Genomic DNA, 12770 nt, shown 5'->3' with positions numbered 1-12770 from the left:
ATTTTTTCTATAATTATTTCCAACTGAAATTAATTTTTTCCTTTCAATAATAGTAATTTTTAATTACTACTGAGTTGTTTTTTGCTCTTCTGTTAAACTTTCACCTATATATAGATTTAATAAGATGGTAATAACTCTATAGTCAGGAAATTGGGAATAAAAAAATTGTGTCAGGGAGGAATATAAATATGAGGAGGGTTTTTTTTGTAAAAGATTATTTTTCATTAAAATAATCTTTTTAGATATCTTTATATTTATTCAGATATTAACTAAAGAAAAGAAATTTTTATTGATTTTATTTGCAATAGGACAAACATAAATATAAGTATAAAGAGAAAATGAGAAAAATTTTACTGCCATAATGGAATACACTCATATTTGGAAGTGACATTCATTTATTTTCCAGTCTGTTTACAAGAATTTGACAATAGATATGTTTATGTGCTTTTCTTTTCAGGTAATAAGAAATGAATGACAATGGAAAAAAATGAAAGTTCTGAAGACTACTTTATTCTACTAGGTTTTTCTCATTGGCCTGAATTGGAAGTGGTTCTCTTTGTGGTTATCTTGATATTCTATTTGATGACACTGATTGGTAACCTGTCTATCATTATTTTGTCATACCTAGACTCCCATCTCCACACTCCCATGTACTTCTTCCTGTCAAATCTCTCTTTTCTGGATCTTTGCTATACCACCAGCTCCATTCCTCAGTTGTTGGTCAACCTTTGGGGGCCTGAGAAGACCATCTCTTATGTTGGTTGCATGATTCAACTCTACTTTGTCCTTGCACTGGGAACCACAGAATGTGTCCTGTTGGTGGTGATGTCCTATGACCGTTATGCAGCAGTGTGCAAACCCTTGCATTACTCTGTCCTCATGCATCCTCGTTTTTGCCAGATGTTGGCTGTGGGTTCTTGGGTAAGTGGCTTACTTGCCTCAGCTGTTCATTCCTCTTTTACCTTCTGGGTACCTTTGTGTGGACATCGCCAAGTGGATCACTTTTTCTGTGAAGTTCCAGCACTGTTGCGATTGTCATGTGTTGACATCCATGCTAATGAACTGACCCTCATGGTCATGAGTGCTGTTTTTGTGATCATACCACTTATTCTCATTCTCAGCTCCTATGGGGCCATTGCCCGGGCTGTGCTGAGAATGCAGTCAACAACTGGGCTTCAGAAAGTTTTTGGGACATGTGGAGCCCATCTTATGGTTGTAGCCCTCTTTTTCATCCCAGTTATGTGCATATATCTCCAGCCACCATCTGGGAAATCTCAAGATCAAGGCAAGTTCATTGCCCTCTTCTATACTGTTGTCACCCCTAGCCTTAATCCTCTGATCTACACTCTCAGGAACAAAGATGTAAGAGGGGCAATAAAGAGACTAATGGGGTGGGAGTAAGACCTATACAAAATAAATCAACTGCTTTGCAAATTTTCTCAGAGTATCTTGTCCTTTGAAGAAAGTGGTTCTTCTTCTTTTTTTATATAAAATTTTTGTTTTATACTGGTTTAGTTACAAAGTTCATATATATTGTTTTCACACCAGATTGTTCCCATTTTCCTTTATCCACCCCTCCATCCACCCATCAAATTGTGTGTCCCTATGATTATACTCCTCCCACTCTCGCCCTCCCCAACCTTGGATCCTCATACACGTTCTACAATAATGGTCTTATACAGTATTTGCCTTAGACTGTGTTGGTTCACTTAGCTTAAAATGCTTTTCAGTCCCTCCCAAATTAGGTAGTGATTTACAAAATCATTGCACCTGCATAGTATTCCATCATGTGAATGTACCATCATTTCTCAATCTGTTTGATTGTGGTTGGACATTTGGGCTGTTTCCATCTTCTTGCAATGGTGAATAAGGCTGCTATGAACATTGGTGTACAAGTCTTTGCTTATACCTCAGTTCTTAGGAGAATATTTCAGCCTCAAATTTATTGTTCTCCTTAATGGTTAACTTTGAGATTTTATGTACACAGAATTTAGCCTCATACTACATTGTTGTTATTGTTGATTTCCTTTGAGTCTAGAACAACTCATAGTGACCCTATGAACAAAAGGCCTAAAGCCTTTCAATATAGCTATTGGCATTTATCAAAGTTCATAGAGTTTCTGGAGGCATATTGTTTAGGAAGCAGATTAGTTCTTGTGAAATTTTATATTTAGTTTTCATAGTAATTAGAGACTCTTCTTATCTTTTAACACAAATATTCTTTTGTATATAATGATGAAGTTATTAGTATTAGTAGGTGCCATTGAGTCGAGTACAATTTCATAGTGACTTTATGAACAAAAGATCTGAAACCAGTCCTGTCCTGTACCATTCTCACACTTCCTGACACACAAGTGCCCACTGCAGCAGTCACTGTGTCAATCCACCTGGTTGACAGTCTTCCTCTCCTTTGTCAACCCTCCACTCTTCCCATAATCATGTCCCTCTACAAGGAATAGCACCTCCTAGCAATATGTTCAAAGTATGTCCAAAGCCTCATCATTCTTGCCTCCAAGGAGCACTCCGGCTGTACAATCTCTAAGATATAACTGTTTGTTCTCTTGGTTGTCCATGGGATGTTCAGTGCTTTTCTCCACCACCACAACTCAAAGGCATCAATTCTTTTTCTGTCATCCTTATTCATTGTCCAGGTCTCAATAGCATAGCTAGTAATCAGAAACAATATGGCCTCAGTCAGATGCACCTTAGTCCTCAAACTGACATCACTACTTCTCAATAATTTGAAAAGTTCCTAACTGCAGATTTTCTCAGAGCAATGAGAACTAATCTGCTTCCTAAACAACTGACTGCTTGTACCAAGGGTGTTAATTGTGGATCCAAGCAAGATGAAGCCGTTGACAGTTTCAATCTCCTCTCTATCCATTATAACACAGCCTATTGGTCCAGTGGTAAGAATCTTTGTTTTCTTGATATTGCGATGCAATCCATACTGAAGTCCTCCTCACTTTCAGCAAGTAAGGTTGTGTCATCTGCATAACACAGGCTATTGATGAGTCTCCCTCCAGTCCTGATTCCACATTCCTCTAAATAGAGTACAGCTTCTTGGATAATTTGCTCAGCAAATAGATTGAACAGGTATGGAGATAGAATACAACCCTGACATATATGAAGAAGTTAATTTAAATGATTAAAAAATATTAAAATGATATTATCACATATGACTGGAAAGTAAATTTTTACTTTAATCAAATCACAATAAAAAGTTTTAAAAAATGACATTATCAATATGCTGACTCATGCACGAAGCATTAATAACTATAGAAAGAGAGGAAGCAGTTCATCAAAGTTAAACTTCAATTTTTGGACATTGAATAGGCACTAAATTTTGAAAAAATTTGGTCATTGCAAAAGGAAAATGATTAACATAATGAAAATTATTACTTATGGTATAAAGTATAGATAAATGATATTTCTCTAGTTTAAATGTAATTTTTTTCAAGGTGCTAAGTTACATGAGCACTTTATTGTGGGGCATATATACTTATCATTCTCTCCAGGGGCACAACAGATTAAGTATTGAGCTACTACTAGTCAGGAGAAAGAGTTGCACTCTGTCTTAAAAGATCTCTCTTCCTATAAATCAGAATAGATATGAAGGTAATGGGTTGGATTTTTTTTCCCCCTTTCCTGTTTGGCCTTTTTAGTTTTTGGTATCTGTCACACTGAACAGTAAAAACAAATATATATTAAAAATGGTCTGTTTTTTATCTATCCATTTACTAATCTCTCTACTTACTTAGCTAATTTTTACTGAGCATCTACTCTTTTTTATTTTGGAGATTTTGGTAACAGAGACAAATAGAACACACTCATTTAAGAAGAAATCACTCTTTAGTGGAGGAAATGACAATGAAACATCAAAAGTGACACTTCTATTTTGTATGTGACTCAATTTGTCATCAGGCACAATGCTGATCTATCAAGATAGCTTTTAAAAGTTTAAAACAAAATAAGAAATTTGGTCATAAATCTTGAAAGAGAAAGCAATTGTTAATTTCTAAATGAAGGCGATGTTACTAACTGAAATAAAACAAAACTGAACAGAATGTAGGAAGCATAGCTTCTTATGCTTTTGATGGATTGAAATCACCAGCAACTCTGTGGTAGAAAGATGGATAAGACTTACAGCTTCAGACATTTACTCGATGACTGTGAGTTTGTGGTTTGTTGTGGGTTTTGTTTTTGTATGTTTTTTTTTAATAAACCAGAATATGCTTTCATTGGTTTGGTTTGTTATGTGCCATTGAGTTGGAATGGACTTATAGTGGACCCTCCACTGGGTTTTCAGAGGCAGAAAATTGGTCAGGAGGAGACTGCTCATCTTTCTCCTGCAGAGTAGCTTGTGGATTTGAACTGCATGCCTTCAGTCAGTAACCTAAAATACCTTAGGTTTTTTCTTTCAAACTGTTATTCCCTCCTTGATCTAATAATTTTTTAATGTTGAAAGGAAATCAATCTTAAATTTATCACTCTTGTTGTAGTTGTTGTCAGGTGCCATTGAGTCAAGTATGACTAATAGTGACCCTATGAACAACAGATCTGAAACCTGAGGAATTGATGCCTTTGAGCTTCAGTGTTGGAGAAGAGCACTGAACATCCACCCTATGGATGGCCAAGAAAAGAACAGATATATCTTAGAGAGGGTTCAGCAGGGTGCTCTTTGGAGGCGAGAATGAAGATGAGGTTTTGCCTCACATACCTTGGGCATGTTGCTAGGAGTGGCTATTCCTTGGAGAAGAACATGGTGCTGGAAAGGGTGGAGGCTTGTCAAAGGCGAGGAAGACCCTTATGTAGGTGGATTTACATGGTGACTGCTGCAATTGGCTCCTGTGTGTCAGGAAGTATGAGGATGGCACAAGATAGAATAGGTTTCCAATCCTTTGTTTATAGGATTGCTAAGTTGTTCTAGACTTGATGGCACTTAACAACAACTACAACTGACACCCTCAAAGCCATTGCTGCAGTCACTGTTCCAATCCACCTAGTTGAGGGTCTTCCTCTGTTTCACTCTCCCCTCATCTTTCCAAACACTGTATCTTTCTCCAAGGAATAGCCTCTCTTAACAACATGCCCAGAGCATGTGAAATGAAGCGTCATCATTTTTGCCTCCAAGGAGCACTGTGGTTGCACCTTCTCCAAGACATATCTGTTTGTTCTTTTGTCAGATCACTTCACTTGATTGTTCTAATTAATACAGCACTTGTATGTCAATTTGCTGTTCTGAGATTACTTGTACATACTGTGATGCTAAAAGCACATTTGCCACTAGTGTCAAATACCAGAGGAGTCACTCCTGGTGGACGAGTTTTAGTAGAGCTTGTAGATTAAGGCAGACTACAAAGTAGGATTGATCATCTACTTCTGAAATAGCGGGTCTCTGAAAACCCTATGAACAAAAGAGATTTGTATTCTTGTTTGTTATCACTCCTATTAGTGTATAAAAGAGTCTGGTGGCACAGTAGTTGAAAGCTTGGCTGCTAAACCAAATGTTTATAGTTCAAACCCACAAACCACTCCAAGCTTTACTTCTGTAAAGACTTACAGCCTTAGAAACACTATTAGGTGGTTCTATTATGTCCTTTAGGGTCACTATGCATCAACCCCACAGAAACAGATTTGGTTCAATGGAAGTTAATAAGATAGATTAATCATTGCTGGGAGAGACTCTCATATACAGAGTCTCCAGATTTTGAATAAATTCTGTTCCTAAATCTTCCTTTAAATTTGTATGTAATTCAGAATAATTAGGTACAATTAATATATGAAGTCATTCAAATGTCTTGTTTAGCATATAGTTAATAGTGTGCCTGTCTATACATAAAAACACTCAGGACTTTTTCTTTGCCTGTGTCTTGGAGCCTGCTCACTTGAAGCAGAAGTAGCCCCTGTTGATTCCCCCACCCTTCAAGGTCAGATTAAAAGATGGAGCATGAAGTTGATCTGTAGATCCCAAGACCCTGACTGCCAGATCCTTCAGAAAATCCAGAAACTAGCCTTCAGACCATTACTAAGATTCAAGGCTAAGGGAATAAAAGAGCAGCCACAGCTGAGTGTCTGAGAGTCATCAGTCAGTAGTGGAGAGAAGGCCATGCTTACGGTCAAAGACCTAGACTGAGGATGCTAGGCTTAGAGGATGAGTGTTAAGGGTGAACAAGGCAAGAGGAATTAAGGAGTCAGCTGGGCTAGGAAAAGCTAGGGAGTGGGGACAAAGGAGTGGTAGGTCTGAGGCTCTGGCCAGGATAGGTGCCACAGAGCACAGAGCTTGCCCTGAAACCTACGTACTGATTTACTTGCTTGCTGTGATGAGTCATTGTATATACCCTGAATTTTCGATATTATAGGTTTTACAAGATTAGTTTGACTTGAATGAAATTCACTGTATGACTAGTCTAAGTCTGTTGGGATTGTAACTGAGACTTCATTGTGTTTATAGATCTGTTTGGGAAGAACCTATATCTTGGCAATATTCAATCTACTGATCCAAGAACAGGATTTATGTATCCATTTATTTCTAGGATCTTAATTTCTCTCAGAAGTTTTGATGTTTAATTTTACAGATGTCAAACATATTTTGCTAAATTAATCCTTAAATATTTAATGATTCTGGATGCTGCTGTAAATAATTAAGACATACAATTGATTTTTGTATTAATTTGCACCCTGTGACTGTATTCAATGTCTTTTAAAGTTCTAGCTACTTTTTAAAAATTTTTTAATTTTATTTTTATTGTTTTGTGTGCATGTACCATCAAGTCAGATCTGACTGGTACAGGAGGAGATTTTTCCTCCTTCTCCAGCAGAGCATCTGGTGGATTCAAACCCCGTACTTCTAGGATTGCAGTGCAGCTTCTTGCCACTAGGCCACCAGAGCTCACCTAAAGTTCTATCTACTTTTTAACACATTCCTTACAACTTTCTAAATGCATGATGATGGTATCCATTTTTTTGTTTAACGTGAGGTATAGATTCTGTTTCATTTTTCTACAAAAGACTATTCAGTCTTGTTAGCACGATAAGTTAAAAAAGAATTATCTCTTCAACTTCCATGAGTTTAATCTTTTTGTCAATGATTAGGTTTTTGAAGAGAGAGTCACAAAGGAGACTCATTTTAGTGTGATGCAATTGTTCTGTGTTTTGCTGAGCTAGTGGATAAATTTTTGTGCATTTATTAAAGAAAAGTATATTAAAGTTTTTCAGATCTTTTGAAAGAACACCACTGTGGTAAAGTTCTCTTCTCATCCTGTCATAGCAAAATTACATGATCTCTATATAGGATAACTTGAGTGCTAGATTTAATCACTAGGTTAAGAAAGTATTTTACCAGATTTCTCCACTGTAAATTTATACATTTTCTTTTTTAATTCTCTACTCTTTGAAAGAACGTCACTTAAGTGAAATATGGTCAACATTTACAATTGGTGTGTTTTTGTAGTATTCCTTTTCCTTTTTATTTCCCCCTGGAATAAAACTATCAAAGTTGTGAGTGAAGGAAGAATAGGGCAGTTGCCCCACCACCCCCAAGCTTGATCACTTCCTGAGAAACTTGATTACAAGACCAGATCAGACAATGGATCATGATAAGGGTCTGAGCTTGGAAAAAAGGTGCTAAAACCTAACTTAATCAGCATGTCAAATTTGGAGAAATACCATCTTAGTCCTCCCCAGGACCCTTATGAAAAGGAAACCCCCCAAACTGCCCATGTGCCAATTAGATCCTGTCTGCATGCCATGTTGCTGGGTCACTTGGCATCAGTCTCAGACCGTGCAATAAAGGCCTGTTCATTTCTTGGGACCAATTCCTTTATTTCTCTTCCTTGTGCCCTCACATTCTTTTTTTTTTTTCAAATTTTATATCTAACAGTGAGACCAAAACAAAGGATAAATAGTAAAAATTATCAAATGCATTACTTAACATCACATCCTTTTTATGTTTGTATGAAATTTGAATTATTTTTGGTAGTTTTTAAAGAATTCTTTCCAAACTGAGTGTATCAATATCCATTCAGTAGTCTCAAGAATTGGTAGCTAGCAACAAATGATGGTTTGGTTTTTGTTTTTAAAGAGTAGATCTGGACTGAAGCTTGTTCAGAATGATATATGATTTTCCTTCCAATAATTTACTCAGTTCTTGATCCTGTCTGAAGAGTTTGCTAGCTAGAAGTTCAACTTAACACTTTCTTTTTCACCTGTGTATTCTCATGTCAAACTGTCAACATATTAATTCAACACTAAAATAAATACAAATCCATTGATTTGTCTATATAAATTATAACTATTTACATGACAAAATTTTAAGTTTTGGGAGTGACTCCTAAAACCAAGATTTTTGAGCACAATTAACGTAAAAATTAACAATTAAAAATACTCTGTCATTGTGCTCATCTTTCTTTCCATTCTAGAAATACAAGTATTTTTTCCCTCATACTGATTCTTGCCATGTCAAAAGACATTTCTGACTGTTCCACTTTATGCCGAGAGTCATTTCCAGATTGTGACTGATTATGAATATAATGTACTTGTTCTTTCACTGGTTCACTTGACACATGATAATATTGAAATATAATATTAAGAAATTTATTCATATTTTTTGACTCTATATAGCAGGAGTGGCATTCACTTCCTAAACGGCATGCCTTTGGAAACTCTATGAACTTTGATAAATGATAATAGTTACAGAAAGGCTTCAGGCCTTTTGTTCATAGGGTTGTTATGAGTCGTGTTTGACTTGATGGCAATCAACACCTTATATTCACTTTAAAACTTATTAATAAATTATTCAATCGTTAAGAATGACAATGCTGTTTTAAAAGCTTTAGTATTTTTTAAAATTGAATTTGATAAATGAGACTTATATTATGAAACTCATAGTTTTCATTAAGCACAGAATGCTTCTAAATGAATACTCGGTGTCTTGTCACCTGGACGGACCAAACTCACAGAACATAATGAGATACTTATCAGGCAACATTGATAGGAAGCCTATTGCTGATTTTAGCATGATCTAAGGACTTTATTAGCTATATGTATCAGAGAGCTGAACAATGACTAGGGTTGATAGAAGGAGAATTGATGCCTTTGAGCTGTTGTGTTGGAGTATTGAATATACCATGGATGGCTAAGAGAACAAACAGGTCATCCTGGAGAGGGTGAAACCAGGCTGCTCCTTGGAGGCAAGGATTCTGAAGCTTCGTCTGACATATTTTGGACATGTTGCAAGGTGGGATCAGTCCTTGGAGAGGGGTGTCATGCTTGAGAGGGTGGAGGGACAGTGCGGGAGAGGAAGACCCTCAATGAGGTAGACTGATTCAGTGACTTGGGGAATGGGGGTAGGTATGTCAGAGACAGTGAGTTTGGCACAGGATAGAGCAGAGTTTTGGGCTGTTGTCCTTAGGATTGCTATGAGTGGCAGGTGACTTGAAAGCACATAACAACAACAATAACACAATGACTTTATTACTTTTATTATTAATTAATTTTACTAAGTAAAACAGTTACTATTTTATAATGGACTGAATATGTTTTTACAAATATAATCCCCACATTAATGATATCTGAGTATCACATTATCCATTTTTAAAACTATCGTTAAGAATATAAGAAATATGACATATTTTGCAAGAGAAACATCTAACATGACGTTTGGAGAAATAGGAAAGAAATAGGAAATAAGAGTTTTTAGAGAACCTTTGTATATACATCTCTCCCCCTACCCCTGCCCCAGGTGTGAACTCAGGACCTTCAGATTATGAGGCTGATGTGCTACCTATTGGCTACTTTTTCTAATTGCTAAATATGAAACCTGAAGGAATAGTGCTTAACACAATAGGCTGAATTAAAAAGTTGGCAGTTTGAAGCCATCAGCCATTCTATAAAAGAAAGACAAGCAAACTTTTCCTGGGAAGATTTACAGCTTGAAGGTCCCTATGAATTAAAACTGATGAAAGTAAAATTGTGTGTTGTTGTTTTGTTCTTTTGAATTGAGAAGTAATTTCTTTTGATGTTTACCATCTTTCACATAGAACTGAAAATCCTCCTCAACAGGTTGCCTAAAGCCCCCTTCACATCTTTATTCCTAAGGGTGTAGATGAAGGGGTTGAGTGTAGGGGTCACTACTCCATAAAAGAGAGCCATTAATTTGGGCTGGTCTCTTGTGATGGAGGAGGGAGGCTGAAGGTACATGCTAATGCCAGGGCCATAAAATAAGAAAACAACAACGAGGTGGGAAGAACATGTTCCCAAAGCCTTTTTTCTTCCCTCAGAAGACTTAATCTTCAACACAGCTTGTCCAATGCAAGCATAGGAAGCAAGGATTAAGCAGAGTGGAACAGCTAAAAGAAAAAGACAGACTACAAAGAGTGTGAGCTCATTAGCATGCTTTTCACCACAGGCAATCTTTATCAGAACAGGAATCTCACATAATAAATGATCTAGCTTGTTGATACCACAGAGGGGCAGCTGTAATGTAACAGTAGCCTCTGAGATAGCATAGGTCATTCCAGTCAGCCACACAACAGATACTAAGAGGATGCAGATTCGCAAATTCATAATGATGGTGTAGTGTAATGGCCTACAGATGGCCACATAGCGATCCAAAGACATAACAGCCAAGAGCAGACATTCTGTGCCACCCATCATGTGGAAAAAATAGAGCTGAACTGCACAGCCCATATAGCTGATTGTCTTCTTTGAGCTTCCCAGGTTAACCAGCATCTGAGGGACAATGCTTGTGGTATAACACATGTCCAAAAAGGAGAGATTAGTGAGGAAAAAATACATAGGACTGTGGAGCTGGGGGTCTAACGTGGACACCAAAATGATGGCAATGTTTCCTAGCATGGCCATAGGGTATGTGATTAGAAGAGTAACAAAGAGAGGAAGTTCTAGCCAAGGATGATCTGCGAAGCCTAGTAGAATAAATTCTTCTGGGTGACTTTTATTAATTAGTGCCATTATCATCAATTTATTTTATCTGCAGTAGGGAGTGCAAAAAAGAGAAAAATGTTATGAACATTGACAAAACATGATTATGCATTGATCATCTATGTACAGAAGGGATTGAGGATTAAGTTCCAACTAGTAAATAAAATGATGAAAACATAATAACTTTTTTTAGAGACCCTATAACAATGCGAAGGGAGCTCTGGAGGACTAGTGGATAAGGAGTTGCCCCACAATGGCAAGTGGTTTGACTCCAACAGCTGCTCCTTGGGAGAGAGATGGACAATCTCCTTCCTTGAGATTTACAGACTCTGAAAAACTTGCTGGAGGGTCAGCTCTGAGTCTGTTCAACCTCCTGGCACATAACAATACCAACCAATTAATAATATGAAGACAGCATTTTATAGTACTTTAAGGCAAAAATGATCTTCACTTAATTTAGCAGGAGTAGTGTTAACTTTCTTATAAAATTAAACCAAACTTCTTTAAGCACTTTTGTTGCCTTTTTCCTGTCTGCTTTTGCAATTAATTTATTGCCAGGAGCTAAGGTCTTTTCAATCACTTGCTGTGCATCCGAAAGCTGTACACTGAATAAGGATGACAGAAGAAGAATCTGTGCCTTTAAACTGTGGTGCTGAAGAAGAATATGGCATATTAACATGGACTTCCAAAAGAGCAGATTTTTCTTGGGGAAAGTGCAACTGCAGTATTCCTTACAGGCAAGGGTGGTGAAGCTTTGTCTTGTAAACTTAAGGCATGTTGTTAGGGAGGGCCATTCTTTGCAAAGGGAGGAAAATCCTTAATGAGATGGATTGCAAAGTGACTGCAGCAAAGAACTTCTGTATATCAGAGATAATGAGGAGACAGAGGATAGGATAGAGCTAATATCTGTTGTTCATAGGGTTGCTATGAGTCATACATGATTTGACTATACCTAACAACAAGAAGTCTCTTCTTAAGATGTCTTTTTATTCTTTTTCCCTGTTTGCTTCAGCAATTTTACTTTGAAAGTCAGAAGAGTTAAAAGATAGACTTTCCCTAACTAGGATAGTGTCAATGCTTTCCATGACATGTGGATAGCACCAACTACCTCCAGAAGATTGATGTGACCAGGTTGACCAGTCTGGGTAGTGACCACTGACCAAATCACTTGGAAAAGAGAAGAGTATTAAAAGTCCTCACATTGTACAGTCCCGTCCTCATATTTAAATGCTCTCAAGGTCTCCAAGATGGAGAGATAGATTTAGGAAGCTCATACACTTTGTCTTCTATATACCAGAATAAAGAAAAACCCACCTTTGGATTTGTGGTAACAAGACAATAAAATTTCTCTTTCACTACTGTTGTTTTTCATTTAGTTAGAAATGACCTATAGCAGATACTCTGGTGAGTTTGCAGAAACAGTTTAATCTCACAGGAGGAGATTGCACATCCTCCTTCTGAGGAGCAAATTGGTGAATTTGAACCACATGCTTTTGGGATGGCAGCACAGCTTTGTCACCTCTAAGCCACTAGGCACCTCAAATAAGGGTAATCACGTAAATATTTTTCAAGCAGAATATTTTGTGTGATAATATGTTAGTGACTTGAATTGTGATATCAATTAAAAAATATACAGATGTTTTTGAAAGCACAATATCATGATTATAAAACTTTGGCTTGCATAAGAGGAGCATAGGAGGCTCAAAGTGCAAATTATTTGTTCCTATATCAAGGAATCAATAGAGCTGTTAGAGTTGATGTGTCATGGGGCCTACAGATCATGTGACTTATGAAAAAAGTGACAATATTAAAGAATTGACTTGATGGTA

At 37.0% G+C, this 12770-nt stretch overlaps 1 protein-coding gene and 1 pseudogene across 2 annotated transcripts; one reads left to right on the top strand and one right to left on the bottom strand.

Annotated features, from left to right (window-relative positions):
• The first annotated feature begins 448 nt into the window (after window positions 1-448).
• On the top strand, window positions 449-1401 carry LOC102851202 (annotated as a pseudogene). The gene has a single exon (XR_438962.1). The product of XR_438962.1 is annotated as an olfactory receptor 2J3-like (transcript).
• Window positions 1402-10032: 8631 nt separating this feature from the next.
• On the bottom strand, window positions 10033-10971 carry LOC102862345 (olfactory receptor 2B11-like). Its single transcript, XM_006896321.1, has one exon. The coding sequence runs from the start codon at window positions 10969-10971 to the stop codon at window positions 10033-10035; it is 939 nt and encodes a 312-aa protein (XP_006896383.1).
• Window positions 10972-12770: the final 1799 nt, after the last annotated feature.

This window comes from Elephantulus edwardii, unplaced genomic scaffold, assembly GCF_000299155.1.
Source record: "Elephantulus edwardii isolate Elephantulus edwardi_28Jun2011 unplaced genomic scaffold, EleEdw1.0 scaffold00184, whole genome shotgun sequence".
NCBI classification, from domain to species: Eukaryota; Metazoa; Chordata; class Mammalia; order Macroscelidea; family Macroscelididae; genus Elephantulus; species Elephantulus edwardii.
Note: the sequence above shows the minus strand (reverse complement) of the source record. Positions and strands in the feature narration are given on the sequence as shown.